The sequence below is a fragment of the Micrasema longulum genome, unplaced genomic scaffold (assembly GCF_059751315.1).
Source record: "Micrasema longulum isolate JH-2025_06_02 unplaced genomic scaffold, ASM5975131v1 h1tg000253l, whole genome shotgun sequence".
Lineage (NCBI taxonomy): Eukaryota > Metazoa > Arthropoda > Insecta > Trichoptera > Brachycentridae > Micrasema > Micrasema longulum.
The window spans coordinates 240,283-258,149 of record NW_028277458.1 but is presented as its reverse complement, the minus strand read 5'-3'; the positions used below and the strand labels follow the sequence as shown (position 1 = coordinate 258,149).

Here is a 17,867-nt window from a genome sequence, read left to right as displayed (position 1 = left end):
GCCGACGATACGGTGTCGACGTATATTTTTTTGTTGTTGTGTTGATGATTCAAAACCAATTTTATTTTAACATCATTTACTGACACATGATGAATGCAAATGAAATTAATATATTACTTCGGTCGCAAGTCACTGCTGTTAGGATAGGAGGACCTTAAACGCATTAAATATACAATTGACCTGTTGACGAGAAGATTATTGAACTGACTGAAATCATTTCAAAATTTGGCCAAGAAATTACAAAATTTCTAGTGGTCCCAAGGCCGGGACATGTTAATTCAGTTTTATACCCAGAATAAGGTAAACAGCTAAATATTACATATTGACACCTACCGACCAGGGTTTTGAAATGACTGACGGAAGTCTTTATATATAAGCTGTTTCATAGATATTCTTTATCATTTCGTGTCTTAGAGTGAAATTGTGAATAGGAAAAAAATACTTAAATACCTAATAATGAAGTTGGTAAGACTTATGTTTTTTTAATAACATTGTTAATATGAAAGCCAACTCGGTAAATACAACTTTGATTATATCTTGCAACAAAAAATGTTCATAGTTACTAAATATTGAATATTTCGTTTCTTGTCAATGCACAGCGGAATTTTAGTCCTGAAACTCTACGAATAAACGTAAAACGTGGAACTGTCAGAAATATAAAAAAGTGTGAACGTGGTTGAAATACGATCAGAAGTATGATGAAATAAGATATGGATGCAAGTGTGATACTGATTGATAAGATTAATACAATTTCACTGCGATGCTTTGTTATTTGGAACGAACGGATGACTAATAAATGGTGAAACAAATATTTGTTCATTTTAAATAAGACGACAAGAAAGAAGTGGTAAGATCAGATCTACGTAAATCTTAAGTCTGATCATGTCAAAAGCAAACACAATTGAAGGGCATGTCATACGACAAAATGTATCAATGTGGAAGAAGCTAAAAATGTATTTTAGGATGCAACAAAAGAGCCCACCCCTTTCTCGAAACTGTTCATAGACTAGTGTTTTTTTTCAGTTTTGCATATTCACTATCAATTTTGTGAAACTTATTTCTTCCCAATCAAATCGCGAAAATTACAAAACATAGAAACTTTCAAAGCTTTCATTTTACCCCTCACTGCAGTATTGTCAATTTGTGACTAATCAAAAACGCATGGACAGATGACAGCACGTTCACCTGATCAGGATAAAGGTGTGTGTCGTTCCATTATCCGTTTCTGAAATAAAATAAAATAAACGGCGTGATGGTGTAGCAAAACTTAGTTTTCTGCATCGACGGAAAACTTATTTTTAATTCTAGTATCTATCCTTGGGACTGATTACCCTCAGTATTGTCTCACGCCTAAGCGGCTCCATTAAACTGGCCAAAGTGATTGTGTAGTTCATATTATTTCCTGTTCGATTAAAGTAGATACTCTTAGTGTGGTTGTTTTTATGGCCTTTTCAAGTCCTTCCAAAATAGTACGTCGGAGATATTTGTGGCTTCTCATAATATATTTATAATTTTAAAATGTAATTCCGATATTTTGATAATTATTTTTAGCACTCCATTTCTAATGCGTCAATCTTCTCGCGGTAGCTTAAAGAACCTAACAGTTTTGAAAGCCATAAAACAGTACTAAAAATGTAGCATCGTACAATTCGCAACAATATTTGAGTAATGTAGAAAAAATCCCGGCCTTTTTATTGTAATGAGATATATATATATTTTTAAATAAAAATAAATATTTGCGTTCTTATGATTTACCCAAATATTTAACTTTGAGGGCCATTTTCAACGAGTTGTAATTAACTCACTATTAGAAAATGGAATCAAGTTGGGGTAGAGTGGGATTCGACCCACAGACCTTTGGTCCGTGAGTCCGAGACACTAGCCATAGGACTACAACCCGATCACAAAATTGATATGTTTTGGTCAAACCTTTGTTTTTATTTCAACTTATTTTACGTCCTTTTGTGCTTATATAGTAGAAGTCGAATTGTGGAAGAGCTGGGTTCAAAACTCCAACATATGATCAATGATTCCGTGACATCACCGAGGGACCAAAATCAGTTAAATTTTTGTATTCAGAATTAATATTATGTTTTTTTCAAAGGTTTTTTTAGTGGCCTTGGTCGGAATAGTGGTACTTGTATTTGGAGCACCCGCAAACGAATATCCGAAAATAACAAATTACTCTGATGAAAATGACGGTTCAGGAAACTACACTTACGCGTAAGTACTTAGTAATTAATTAAACAGATTATTTTGCAGTGGTATTTTGCAATAATAAGACAAATGATCGCTTACGCCCTAAGATCGTAGTACCGATACATTACTGTATGCGCCCTCGGGTGAGAGAGTGAGATACGAAAAATGACAATGTAGCCGCTTGAAATGTATCGATAATCCAGACCTAATAGATAATAACACACAGCATTAGAACGTGATCATCTGTTACTTAAAGGTAGAAGATCGGTCTTACGTTCCAGGTGCCAGTCTGGGACAATAAAATATTACAGTGTAAAAGCACCTCTTAAACTAATATATCCAGGAATCGAACCCGGTAACTCAAACACGATGAGCGAACGCGTCAAGTCGAGGCGGACTTATCTTCACTCCATTTTCTTTTTCAGAGAAAGTAGCCATCTAGTCGAAAACACTCAATCAGAGTTCAAGATCTATTTTTGCACATAGAAAGGGGTGGTGCATATGCTAATATATGAAACCCTCTTGAAATATTAATCTTTAATTTCATTCCAAAGAAACCCCCAACGTTCGACACGGAAAATCTGTTTAAATTATTTAAAGCTCATTTAGTAAATTTATAAAGAAGATAAAATAAAAGAATTTGATATAAATAAGTTAATCAGATACCAAAATAATATCTCAATTCCACGCCAGTTATGGTCAAAATAGTTTTGTTTTCAAAAAAATAAAAAATTGTAAAAATCTCCCCTATGAACTAAAAACGAATAAAACAAAAAAATTCAAAGCACATTCAAAGAAATTCATTGAACATTAGTAAAAACAGCATTTTATTTTAATTGGTATTACCGTATTATTATTTTCTTTGTTTTTTTTTTTTAATATTTTTTTTTTATTCTCATTTATACTCGAAATAATATAACTTCAAATTACTAAATAACGATAACAGTGTAAGCCACTCTCCAAGCACAAGAGCTAGTTACTTTTTTGGTAAGTTACACTTTAAATGATTAACTAAATATAGAAAGGTAGCTTGTAATGGAAAAAAAAAACATTTTTCATTTTATGTAACTATATTAATTCATAATAAAAATTTATAAAAAGAAGTGTGCTTCTACATTCGCCTGAAAACGAAATTAATTGCGCTTCGAGTTTCCTTTAAAAGTAAATACAACTATTGTGTATTCTCACGAGTTATTACATTATTTTTGAAGACAAATATAAATATTTTATTATATGTGTGTATGTATAAAATAAAAAAAAACAGCTTTTACACGAAGATACGTTCAACAGTGTCATGTAAAAAAATACCTGTTTTTAAAAAAAATATAAATCTAGGTCGAAAATTTTAAAATTCTAACAAAGATTATTACACCAAGTAAGTAAAAAAGCGACGTAGGGCATTCTAAAAACAAATATTATATTGGTTATATTAATATTACGCATTTATTTATTTTATTTATTTATTTTTATTTTTTTGCACCACAACAGACCAGGAGGCCCAATTACAGTGGTGAATTACATCACAGAACACCCAGGCTTGAGAAAAATCACATTTTTTAATTTTTGTGTTCTCACCGGGAATCGAACCCGGAACCTTCCGTGCGTGAGTCAAGCGTCTTGACCACTACACCACGGAGGCCGCATTATTAAATAAACTTTTTTTTATTTATTTAATTTTTGAACCGTGTTATTTCGAAACCGAAAAAATAAGGTTCCAATGTATATAAATTATTTAAAAAACATTAGTTGAAAAAAACTCTTGTAATGCGGAAATTGTCATATTTATGTTTATTTAATGTAATAAACGCTTGAAATCAACAAGGGAATTCCCCATTTCATGGATTCATGTGTTGTAGATCCAAAGCAAGGCCAAATTATTTAAATTTCTAACACGTAAATATTTGTAATATCTCTCTTAATTTAAACACATTTCGTATTGTAATTAATGTCATTATAATTTGATGTAAAAAATCTCACTGATGAAATATAATAAATATAATTTATTCAAATTAGTATTTAAATTAACGTGACATTTAAGGTAACATCAAAGGTGAATAATTAATACTAAACATTGATGTGGCCATTAAATTAATATCGAGTGACCAATGTGTGCAGCTCGACCTTAATACGATTGAAAAATATGATAATAGTCGAGATTCCGTTGTGAGAGCCGATTATAAGATCGTTTAGTGAGGTGATTTAGTGAAGTACCCGTCGTCCAATTATTATGAGGAAATGCGGCGAAGAGCGATTTGACGAATAGGTATTAGAATATAGTTTTTCTGTCACTCTCTCGCAGATTATTCCTCGAATATTGCGCGAACCGCTTGTCAGAACCGTTTTTTTTTATTTTTCGGAAACGATAGAGACACGCCAATGGTAGATATTAATAGTGTGTAAAAAATCACAACTCTAGAACCATAATCCAGAGAGGACATACGAAATACGTTTGTACGAATAAAAGTCAGACCGCGCATCATCTTAACCAAACAAAGTGTAAATCGGATCTTACTCCCTTCATGAGGAAGTTCAGTGGTCTTTTTTATTTGTTAATTATTAAATTAAGCCAAAAAAATATTTTCAATTTTAATAAATCGTATTATCAGCGCTATGATTTTGTAAGGTTTTTATTTCTAAAATAACTCCGCGAGTGAAGTCAAAAGTCCTCTTCCACTCATTCTCGGTCAGTTCTGCCCATCGGTCCATTGAAGGTAAGCAAACCGGAAATCTTCCATAACTCTTTTATCATTGGTCGATTAATATGAACTAGTGACGTCGTTCAGAGTAGATCGTTTTTATTTTTTAATATTTTTTTCCTACATTTTCAGGAAACTTTGCAGTACAATTTAATGCTCCAATTTTTACCGCGCGCAAGAAAACATTTATTGTGTCCTGTTTTCCGTAGGGTTGAAGTTCGTCATTACGGAGAGCGAATGCGCAGTATAAATTTAAGCAAAGCAACTTAGTCGTCAGGACAGGACCCCGTATGGGAATTTTAACTGTAAAAACACTTATATGAATAATAAATATATAACATTAGCGAAGTTAAGGTTTAAGGTTGAGTCAAGGTTCTGTCAAACCATGCATTTTGTTATTTTTGGCATGTACTTTGTGTAAATTAATTGTAATAAGTTGTTAACACCAATAACCAACTTCATTACTTTCATCGTGCATTGTACCTTTCCACATACACTAGTGCATAGAGCACTGCATTGATAGGTAATGTTGATCATTTTTGCTACATAAAGATAAGGTGATTAGTCTAAAGGTGCCATTCTAAAGACTTTTAAGTATTCTACTGTAAAAATACATTTCAATCAATATTTAATGTTGAGAAATGCGCTAACCGTTCGATCACGAAGCCGATAGTTTAGTCACTTTAAACCATTTAATGTTGGCGGCTTCCGTGATGTAATGGCTGAGACGATTGACTCACGAACGGATGGCTCCGAGTTCAATTCACGGTGAGAACACAAAACGATGAGTTTTCTCTAGCCTGGGTGTTCTATGCTAATTCTTCACTGTAATTTGGCCTTCTGGCTTCGTTTAGTGTTTTTTTTCAATGTTTTGGAATATTAACCCTTCATTTTATTTGAACTTCATTACATTTTCACATGTGTATATTCTAGGAAAAGGCTTCTTAAAAATAAGCTGAAATTTTATTTTATGAAAATAAATATTTGCGTTCTTATGATCTTTCCGAAAATTTAAGATTTTAGGTCATTTTCAACGTGTTGTAAAAATAACTCATTATTAGAAAATGGGAATCAAGTTGCGGTTGAGCGGAGTTCGAGCCTTAAATCTCTGATTCGAGAGTTAGCGACAGTAGCCACAGGACCACAACCCGGTTTTTTCTCACAAAAAACATTTTTTCAGATTCGTTTCCGAAGATGGAATTCAAAGACAAGAACAGGGAAGACTTTACTACCCCGATACGGAAAATGAAACATTCATCGTTAACGGAGAATTCAAGTAAGATTTACATACTTAATCCTTTACTCAACTGTCGTAAAATGTGCATTGAATGAAACTAAATATACCCACATACGTATCAGCCATTTGACCAAAACAGTTTTTTTGTTATACGCATTATAATATTGCAAATACATTTCGACTATTTATGCACATCTTTATGCACGATTTTTCAATTTGTATAAAAAGCGCTTGTTAGTCACTTGCAAAAATAATTTAAATGGGGCCAGTTTTTTACCGTCCATGCGCTCTGTAGCTGCAAGATGTGTAGCTGCAAGATATTTATTGTACAGTACCAATGAGATGATTTTCACAAAAATTGCGACACTTTTTAATCGATTTCAGTCGCATGGGTGGTTAAAAACGAAAGAGTCTAGCATGAGCCCCATAGTAATAGTTTTTAACTATGACTATTTCTTAAACAACATATAATATTTTCATAATTTAATCAGTGCATGTTTGTCTTAATCAGTGAATGTGCTTATTAAAATGCATGTCGTGTTGGTTTTTATATTTTTGTGCAACAACTATGGTGAAGGTGTATGGTGGGTTTTGCATGTCGGTTTGCATGTTGGTTAAATTGATGTCCTGACGAAGAGACGGGTGCGTCTCGAAACCGGTAGAAATAAAAAAGTAGGTAAGTGGTTACATTCAAATATTTTAGTTTTTAACTAATTTAAATACACCCTCCAAATTACTAAAACCCGCGCGTTTGACGAAAACTGAAAATTCATTCTGCATTAATTAAATAAAGTTATTGAATGTGGTAATGTATCTAAATTAAAATATGTTAATTTGGTTTTAATTCTACTTTATTTTTTTTAATATACGAGATATATTGTAACACGTTTCGTCTTGTTAGCACATTTTAAAATAAATAATTTCCAATGCACCTTTTTTTATTTTGGATCCATTACCAAATTCAATATGGAATTCTACCAATTTTCTGCATACACAATTAATAAAGAAATCAATTGACCATGAAAAGGTTTATTATGTGAATGTTATATTTGATACATTTTTTATTTGAATTTAAAAAGTAATTAATTTATTTTCAATTAAATTGTTTTTTTTGGTTATGTTTCTTAACTTTTATTGTGTCAGTACATAATAGTTAAAAATGAAAATGTGAATACGTCTATAAAGAAATATTGTGTTATACTTGACCCTAAGTGCGTTTTTCCTAAAACTCCCCCGGAATATAATATAAAATTATATATGTATCATATATTTCCTGAATAAATATAATTAGTTCCATTTTCTTGTATTCGAAGGTACACGGGACCAGATGGCGTGGTTTACACTGTCTCCTACCAAGGAGATCCTGCAGGATTCCACCCGAATGGAGAACATATTCCAGATGAACTTCCTAAATAAATATTTAGCATCTTTATTGAGTTTATATTATGTGTGATTTTTGCGATTTTAAATTTATAGCTTTTCTCCTAATGGTGTAAAGTTACACTATCTTTAAAAATCAATGTTTTCTTGATGTAACATTGGCAGAAAATATTTTGTTGAAATCGCGTGTCTGTTTATGTATGTTCTAATAAATAATTTTTAATCTTCTTTCTATAAAAAATGTAAACTATTGTTTCATAACAAATATGTAATATTCTTTACTGATATGTACATACATACCCACCTCCCGACTAAGAAAAACATAATACTAATTTGGCCCCATGTAATCGCCACTTCGTTTTATCGGCCCACCGGGCCTCAATCGATCGGCTTATTGGGCCTCGGTTAATTAAGATCTCGGGCATCTAGATTTATCATATTTAAAAAAATTTAAACTACTTTACAACATTTCGAATAGTTGTTTTTCATTACCATCTCTAGCTTAACGGTGATAAATTATGAAGATAGCAAAACGCCTCGAATCGGAAAATAAACGGAGATACAAAAAAAAAAAATAAAGTATTTTATTTTCTTTGCCGATTTCGTACAGTTTGTGGAAATCCGTTATTGGTTCTGAGTTTATGCAATATATCGGTTTGCAATAAATATGTATGTAGAACTGTTGATTTCCCAAATAAAATAAAAATGAAATACTGTAAGAAATCATATAAAAAAATGACGTTTTGCATTATTTTTGTGAAACGACAACACCAGATGGGCAGAACGCGCTGATTTTGAAGGTATGTATTCTAAAAAAGCTAATTGTATAAAATGCAGGTAATTATTTTGTGTTTGAGTAATTAGTACTCTTTAACTTTTTGTTCTTACGTCCATTATGAGTATTACTCGAGTTATTACTCAAGTATCATTTTTACTAAAATATTATTAAAGCAAAACTCAAAATGGATGTAAAATATAAAATTTTGAAATGATTTGTACTGAATTATTAAGCACGTGTTATATTTTTGCTGATAACATGTGAAAAAAACGCAAACATTATTTTAAAAATTGTATAATTTTTTAATTGCATGGTATTCGAATACGATTTTACATAATGTTCAATAATAATTGCATGTCAAGCATCGTATTGTCTAATAATGCTAATGCATCTAAAATAGCTGCAACAGAATTGCATCACGTTTACCTTCTGTATATTGCGTTTTAATTTTGATTTTGATAAATAAATTTGCAATTTGATTGTTTAAAAGTATAGTAAAATCACTATAGGCACATATACATCATCTTGCGAACCATGATATGAAAAATAGCCATTCATAAACATGATTCGAGAATAAATTTTATAAACCCATATTGTTTTAGTTCTGTTCAGTACTCAATATGTTACTCAATGTAAATTTTACTAAGCATATTTAAGACTATCAGTGGATTCGTGATATATGTAATTTCACTGAATTTTTCTGAAACATCAATTTATAGGTTCAATGAGCAAGACATGTTAAATGATAATTATTCCATAAATTAAGCATTTGTTGAATAAGGAAGTTCATAAAATCAAAATTAAATATAAAAAGCATTGTAAAAATTAGAATATTTTACTGTTTGACGAAGTTTCTCGAAAATGCAATAAAATAAATAATGAAAATCAACTACTTTGCAACGTTACATGTTTTGGTGACCATGTGTAAACAATTACTTATTAATTATATGCAGCGTTGTTATGATGTGGCAATCGGCAACAGATTTCCGGTTTCCGGGGTAGTCATATTTTTCGGCGTTTAGTGGGAACAAGTAATTTGTTATGCTAATATTACAGGGTCCAACTTTTAAATGTCAGAAACAATCACCGATCTTAACTCGTGACCTCACGGGTGGTGTAATTTCGAAGTTGTGGTGGGTATTTTCAAATCTAAAAACTTTATAAAAAGCATCGTGATGATAATATGGTGCATAAAAATAAAAACGACTTCTGACTTTGTTTGATAGTCTGTTAAAAAATAATAAAATAACCACCAAACTTCCTCATTTTAATACAATTTTTAAAGTGTCGCACGAAGTAAACACCACCGATCTGTTGCTCACTTAATACGCAGACATATTTTCAAACATATAATTTTAGGGGTGAGAAAAGACCGATTGTTTGTATTTATTTATTGTACGCGGTTAACTCTATATCCATTTTCGTCAGCCACATAATTATAGGTGTATGTGACGCCATCCGGTGCTATGAAGCTATATTGTCCTGTGACCACCAGGTAGGACTTGGTAGGATCCCCAGGGTTCTGGACAGCAGCTGTCTCCTGACGACTTGCCCCGTCAGATGTCTGATACCTGCAAAAGAAAATATTTTGAGAATTGAGTTGATAAATATCAAACGCCAGTATGTCCACCCATTTTTTTTCCATTTGTTTTACAAAATGTAGTAAAAAAGATATGGTTATTTCAGTACCATTCAAATTAAAACATGTCCTCATTATTACAATGAGAACACTGTCAAAAAACTCTGTTTTAATTCAGAAGCTAGTAGGTCCACATGCACATCGTGGTGGATTGTTGTGGACATACTGGCGTTTTATACTTGTCAAATGTTTTTTTTATTATAAACTAATTATTTTTTAATTATTTCTTTACTCCGTGTCAAGCAGAACCAGAACGCGCGCTTTTGACTCGATTGTTTCTCTCGGGTAAAAATTCTAAAAGTAAACCGAGTAGGAATAAATCCACCTCGTAGTGTAGTGATTGCCGCAGTCGTCTACCATACTAAAGGTCCCAGGTTCGAATCCTGGGAAGGCGGACATCAAATCTTGATTTAGAAGGTGGTTTAAGACTACGATAATTCATTGTTTCTAGGCTGACACTTCAAGCGTAAGACTAACGTTCATATAACAGACGATTTGCACTGTATATTAGTATAAACTGCATTTAGTGTGCTAATGCAGTTACTATGCATACAGGGTACGGATAGGAACATGATGACTCGATATTTAAACCCAAGTATGATCGATGAATTTTAATTGAAAGGAGCAAAAACTGTATTTTAATTGAAAGGAGTACGTTATTAGCGGCTTACGTTTTATTTTTCAATAAATTTCATATTTCTTATTAGGGTACCAAGTATCAGAACCAGTTTAGTAAAATCCCTTGAGAAAAAAAAAACAAAAATATTTGGATGTTACTGCTGTCCAAAATACGAATAAATTGTGAAAAAAAATTTATATGAAACAAATAAATATATGCAATACTTTCTCTGAAAAGAGGCGTATTTTAGCATAATAATTGTTGCCCAGCTCTGAGAACTTTTTGTGAACTAAGATTTATTTTTGAAACCAATAATTTCGCAAGGTCCAGAATTATTATCCGATATATTTCTTATTTATAACTTTAAGAATTTTGTTATGAAAAGAAAAGACTTGTTATACTAAAATCCAGAAGTTTATAATCCTATATTTATTGTAAAAAAATGTGTATTTTATTGTAAATTAAATAAATTCAGAGGAATCAAGTTTTCTCTATTTTAAAGGCTTGTCTCCAGGTAGGAAAGAAAGATATGGAATAAAGTTATGAAAAATAACACCCAGACCAATTGAGAAAAAACATATTTCTTGAATTTATTTCTTGCAACTCGAACCCGCGACGCCAGTTTCACAGTTAGCCGTTCAACCAACTAGGCCTCTGCGTCTTATAATTGTAATTAAATTGATTTATTTTTGGTTTTAACTGCAACTCATCTTTTATGTTTACAGTAAAATTACAATAAATTTCACGAAGATTTTTCACTAATAAAAATACATTTAAAAATATAGTTGATGGGTTTTTGATCTCCTACAAATTCAGATTTATTAGAAAATTATTATTTTTATTCTACGATATTACTGTATATTATAAAATATATTAGATAATAATTGGGAATTTGATCGGTGCCAATAAATATGCATTATGCTTAATGTATTAAAGAACACTGTTTACGTTGGACCTTACTTATAAACCTGGTATAAAGTTACGCATAGGTATTGTGATAGAATAAGGAAGGTATTTCCATTCCAAATATCAAGGGTGGTTTTCTTCTTTACCCACTAGAGACTGATTTATTTGAGTATTTTAATTTTTCATATGCGTGTACACTTTGCTTCATGTCTGGCCAGAATGATGATTAAACGTCAAATAAATATGAACACGTTAAATCAAACATAATGCATTTCAACAATGTTTTGAGTATGTCCAAATGTTTGTAGACTTCCATATTTCCCTCACAAAAATGTTTCCCTCTCCTTTGCAATAAATTTTGATAATGATTTTCATTGTGAGCATTATTGCAACCTTGGAGCATTACCTAAAATAATTAATTAGGTTTAATTGATTAAACCGTGTTATTTTTTTTCCATTTTTTAAACAGTTTTATAAATCATTTTACGATTGATCATCAGTGTGGCTATTGTGTGAAGCGAAGTGTCGTCGCATTCAAAAATAAAAATCCCCAAATTAAACCTTCTCGAGGGGGTAGAGAAGATTCAAAATACCACCCATGAGGTTGAATGTAAGGCCTACTTTGAAATAACGACAACGAAGATCCTATCAACTATCGTTTATGTGAACGTTGACTTGACATAATTGAATTAATAATAAACGGTTCGATAATAGGATTTTTATCTAATGGTTTTTTATTTAAACTACAAATTTTCACCACCCGGTTTCTTACTTCCAGGTTGACCATTAAGATTGTTTAAATTCTATTTTATGAAGGTCGGCTATTTATTTTATGAAAATTTATAAAAGGAGAACCAACTATGTGGTTATTTATGAAAATAAAATAAATATGAAACAACTTTTGTTCAGTTATTTTTTTTTTCTACCGACCGGTTTCAAAGCTACACAAGCTTTTTTATCAACATATAATTATATGTTAAAATAAAACAGGACAGAATTCATTAGTAAAAAGTATTCCACTTTATAACTAATGAATTCTGTCCTGTTTTAACAGTGATTACAAAATATTACATCCATACATCCATACAGCTGATAAGTCAAGAATTTTCATCGTGTTATTTTTTTAAAGATGGGAAAAGTGAAGTGAGAATGGACTAAAGGAAATATTGTTATTTGGTTATTTATAATTTTTTTCTCATAATGAATCGCTTTTTTAATTTCTAAGATTTCCAAATTTTCTGATTTTTGTATTTTATTTTTAACATGAAGAACTTTTAATTCAGCGTCTTTTAAAATTATAATCATTTTTTGTCAGATGGTTTGCAAATTCAGATGTTTTTATTATTAAGACACCTTAAGTGTTCTTTTACTCCAATATTAAAGTTTCTAGTAGTTTTTCCAATGAATATTGAATCGAAATCGTTTTTATTTAATTTGTATATGAGAGATTTATTATACTTATGGACTTTATCTTTGTGATTTTTTTGCCATGTTCCTTTATTATTAGTTCTGTAGAATGCAGGTTTAATGTTTAATGGTGGGGAATTAGGTAATTGTTTAGAAAAATTGTCATTTATCAAAAAAATCCGCCTCCATTGTTTAGGTGGGTGAGCTTTATTTATCGTGGGAGTAGAATATATCATTTCATTATACTATTAAACCTTACTATTTACTAGTGTCATCATTAATTTAAGGACAATATTATAATGGAAAAAATACGTTTTTCCTGTTTTTCATGAGTGGCTTCTAATCCAAAATTTATAATACTTTATATTATATAGGTACATGAGGAAATTGCTGAAACTTCACTTTAAATTGATAATCAAGTTTACCTACCTATTATGTTGATTTGCAAAAAAATGCTAATAATGTAATAATTCAGGACTTAAAAAACTCGTTTCATCATAAAAATTACAATATTAAATTCGGAAGAATGTATACTTAGAAGTCAACGACACCTATTCTTTTTACTTTATTTCCCGATTTTTTTATTCAAATGTGTATTTGAGAGTTCGTTTTCATAAAAAATAAAATAGTTAAGACATTGTATTACCATTCGTTCATAGAAGTGAAATAAATTATTATGTTTCAAACACAAAAATAAAAATATGAAAATAAAAATAAAAAAGCAACTTCTTTCAACCAACCGAAAAAAAATGGTGAAAAAAATTTGCACATATGAAAAAAAATAATATTTGAAAGTTTATTTTCAAATAACAATTGTTTTTCAGTGGGCAGATGTACATGTAATTATTCTCATTAATAAAAAATATTTTTTTATGCACGTCATATTTATGATGAAGTATGTCGGGTAGTGAATGAGTTTAGGAGACAGAAAGTGAAAATATGTTATAAAATTAAGGGAGGTTAGGGTCGATAACTTGAAATATTAAAAATGCGTATTATGCATATATTATATATATATATATATATATATATATATATATTTAGCCCTAAGAAGACGAAGCCTCATCCTAATAATATCATTTGTTTTCATTATCACGATGTACTATTTCTATTAGAACATGGAAAAATTAGGCACTAAAAATACAGAAAATATACTTACGAAAACGTGTAAGGTCCTAGGCCATTATTATTATTCATTAGACTCAGGATCGACGCACCTTCTTGTTTATATTGTGGGGCAGCTAATGTAAGGACCACCAGGACACATAACAGGAACAACTTTAAAAAAAAACATCGATTGAATAATAAATTAGTATTAAACTATTTTAAGAAACACAATTTATGGGTATTCTCTTTATTCTTTCTCGCTGAGTTAGCAGTGTTATGTTGTTTTTAGTCCAGTTGCATGGTTTTTGGTTAACACATCGAGGTTTAAAATCATCAAACTATTTTTTCAAAGTAAGATATCATTTTTTGATCATGATTCCGACATTAACTATTTTTTTTTCGATTTTGTGGGTTGACACATTTATTGCATAACACCATTCATCTATAAGATTTTTACATTTTATATGCTGTACCCTTGCAAGTTTCACCATTAATACTTTTCACATCTGACTTACTGGGTTTTTACCCAGTAAGTCAGCCTCGCATTAAATTAACGTTCAGAAGTATTTAAGTAATGATTTATTTTAATTGCCCCTGGTAAAGACAGGTCTAATTTAATAAATTTTGTCACAAAATTACACTGAATTTAATGAAAAATAAAATAAATTTGGCTGTGTTTTTTTTTATATTTGTGTTTTGACTGACCACTTAAAAAGAGTAAGAATGACTTATAAAAACAAGTCTAGTTAACCAAGCGCACTATTTCAAATGTAATGTATACGCATATTCAAATATATTTCAACTTTAGGTGCATTTTAAACTGGCAAATAAACAAAACAGTTGGCTGTTTGATTTAGAAACAGCCGGAAAATGTTTTTTTTTATGAAAAAAAGAAATATTAGCGTTTTAATAATTTACCCGAATGTGTAAATTTTGGTGGCCATTTTCAACGAGTTCTAAATAACTCACTATAAGAAAATGGAAATCAAGTTAGGGGAGAGTGGGGTTTGATCCTCTGTCCCGTGAGTCCGCAACACTAGCCACGGGACCACAACCCGTTTTAATGTGCATTTCTTTTGTACAGGAAATTTTTAATACGTAGTTTAAATGACATGTAAATCTAATATGAAATAAAACCTACGTTGCTCACCCTATTTCGACCTCCATACAATAAAAAAAATATTTTTTTTTAGAATATGTTATATTCATAAATAAAACAAATTTGTTTTTAACCACTAATTTTTATTTTTCACCGACCGGTTTCAAAGGAAACAAGCTTCTTCGTCAAGGTTTAATTATAATGAATAACCACAAAGTTAGTGCTTCAAATATAAACTTTATATTATATTAAATTCTAAGAAACTTTTTGATAAAATAAAAAAATATGTAGTAAAACGAACTCCATCTCTAAATATGACTTTTTCCTCTGTTAGAGACGTAGAAACTTTATTATCTACATACCATATTATGTCATTTTATTATTTATCTTTTAAACCAATTTTGATAGACAGATATTTTTGAATAAAAAAAAATATTGCGAACTTCGGCCAACATATAATTAAATATTTTTTGGCCTAAAAATTCGAAGCTTTTTTTGGAAAAATAACAAACTTGTGTTTGACCCCATGACCCACCCCTTTGCGATTATGAACGCTTCGTCTAGAGAAAGCGTTGGTAGCACGTAGTTAGTACGTAAATTAGGTACTAGCGACGCTTTCTCTACCCCTTAGAGGGCGTTCAAAAATCTAAAAATATAGGTATATCAGGATTTCACTAGATAACTCTTCTTAATAAACATGATAATTCTGCGAATATTCGCTTGCCGAGTATTTGAAACTCCAAGTTCCTCAAATAATGCTTGGAAAAACATGATATTGTCCACGTGAGCAAACATTACCCAACTTTGAACGCGAATTTGGAGAATTTTATTAAATTTTGGAAACGGTTATTAAGGCAAATAATATTTATAATATATGCACTGGATATTAAAAATTATAAAAATAGTTAAATTTGAATTACATGACGTAAACGATATACTCGTACTAATCGTAAATATTGAAATAACTTACCAGTTTCATCATCCTGGACAAATAGAATAGTCAACTTATTTCCTGGGGATTATCAACTTAAATGAGGACCTGAGTTTCGGGTTCCTAATTTTATACGATTTCGTAAAAGGTTTAACCAGTAAGTGGTAAGCGGTGATAATTAATACCCCGATTGTAACTTAAATAAAATAAGTTTAAATTGTTGCTCTCCCATATGTACATATGTGTGATTATTATATTATTTTTGTATTTGTAACCATAATCGTAATATCGAATAATACTTGTATATTCCTAAAAATAAATACAGGTATATACTTTACTTTTTGAATGTCATTTGAAGGGTCATTTACGAATATTTGATAATTAAATCAATTAAATACTTCAACTTATAAAATGCCATTTACTTAACTTCAAATATCGGATATGCTGACTATAGGAAAAAAATAATTCCGAATTTTTATCAGGAACTGAGATATTGTTGTTGGGTATTATAAACTCCTCTGTATTCATGTGTCTAGGTGGATAAATATTACAATAAAGTTTAGATTTTTTTAAAATCATAATTTTTAATTTGTTAATAGACTAATCAGCGCTATGATTTTTTAAAGTTTTGTGTTTATGAAAATACTTCGAATGTGACATTAGACGTTCTCTTCCGTTTATTCCATGTCAGTAAGTTAACCGGATATCTTTTAAAGCTCTCTTATCATTGATTGATTCATTTGAACTAGTGTTTTTTTTTTAAAGAAAAGTTTATTTTAAGAAACTTTACCGTAGAATTTAATGCTGTAATTTTTACAGCGCCAAGAAAACAGTTTTTTTTAAATTTTATTTTATTAGGTTATCAAACAGTTTGTACACAAATATTGACGATTTCTTTGTATTTTAGTGTAAGACACTCATGCACACACCAAAAAAATTGTTTACACTAAATATCATATATTTAAATTATGAAAAATATTATAAATGTAAAAGAACCAAAATGAAAAAATATGTTTATAATAATAAAGTTAAATATCCTGCTTCTCTCAAAATTTTTATGATTTTGACCTAAGTTTACATACATTGTCACAAAAAATATCTGCTTTGGTATTGTAGATTGTTCAAATAGTTTGTTGACGCAGTTTCTGTGTAAAACAGAAGATTTCGTCTTGTCGGTCTAGATGGCACACGGAATGAAAGTCTTTCAAGTAGGTTAGAAGAATAATTTTTATTATTTATTAATTTAAATAAAAATAACTGGTCTAACATTATTCTTTGATTTTTAAGAAAGTTTATTTCATGGTACTGCATACTTTCAGCATGGTTAGAGAAGTTAATGTTTAACCGGTAGTCGACCTGCTTTAAAAAAAAATGTTGGACCCTTTCTAGTCTATTAATACTTACATTATAGTAAGGTGACCAAATATGAGTACAGTATTATAGCTGGGGACAAACAAATGTTTTGAGTTGTCTCTGCATGTATAATTGGTTTCGATACCCGCATAATAAGTCCGACCATTTTATATGTTTTTTTTATCCAATATCCCGTAGGTTCTTCATTGTATTTGTACAATAGAGCTAGAATCCTGGACTACCGATTCCAAATCGATTGCTGCTCTCAGGTCCGCGTCGTAGTTTAGTTCGCTTAGCATGATTGAGGTCCCTGGTTCCATTCCCAGGCAAGATGGACAAGAAATATTTTTTTATGTTCGATGTTTCTTCCCAACATTTTATTGTGCCTGGACGGGCTCCTAAAGCATACAAATTTTTTGTATAGGCGTTGCATTGTTTTGACCTTGCTAATAATGTACAATGTTTACTTCAAGGGGAATTGTTTTTATTGAAATCTAAATTTGTCGCGACGGATAG

The 17,867-nt window shown here is 30.5% G+C and overlaps 2 protein-coding genes across 2 annotated transcripts; one reads left to right on the top strand and one right to left on the bottom strand.

Annotated features, from left to right (window-relative positions):
- Window positions 1-405: 405 nt before the first annotated feature.
- LOC148283194 (endocuticle structural glycoprotein SgAbd-5-like) lies at window positions 406-8,514 on the top strand. Its single transcript, XM_088223869.1, has 4 exons — window positions 406-465; window positions 2,105-2,223; window positions 6,076-6,171; window positions 7,446-8,514. The coding sequence occupies exons 1-4, from the start codon at window positions 457-459 to the stop codon at window positions 7,546-7,548; spliced, it is 327 nt and encodes a 108-aa protein (XP_088079995.1). The 5' UTR covers window positions 406-456; the 3' UTR covers window positions 7,549-8,514.
- A 57-nt stretch (window positions 8,515-8,571) lies between these two features.
- Window positions 8,572-16,100, bottom strand: LOC148283193 (endocuticle structural glycoprotein ABD-5-like). Its single transcript, XM_088223870.1, has 3 exons — window positions 16,038-16,100; window positions 14,021-14,139; window positions 8,572-9,861 (listed from the first exon to the last, which is right to left on the bottom strand). The coding sequence occupies exons 1-3, from the start codon at window positions 16,047-16,049 to the stop codon at window positions 9,681-9,683; spliced, it is 312 nt and encodes a 103-aa protein (XP_088079996.1). The 5' UTR covers window positions 16,050-16,100; the 3' UTR covers window positions 8,572-9,680.
- Window positions 16,101-17,867: the final 1,767 nt, after the last annotated feature.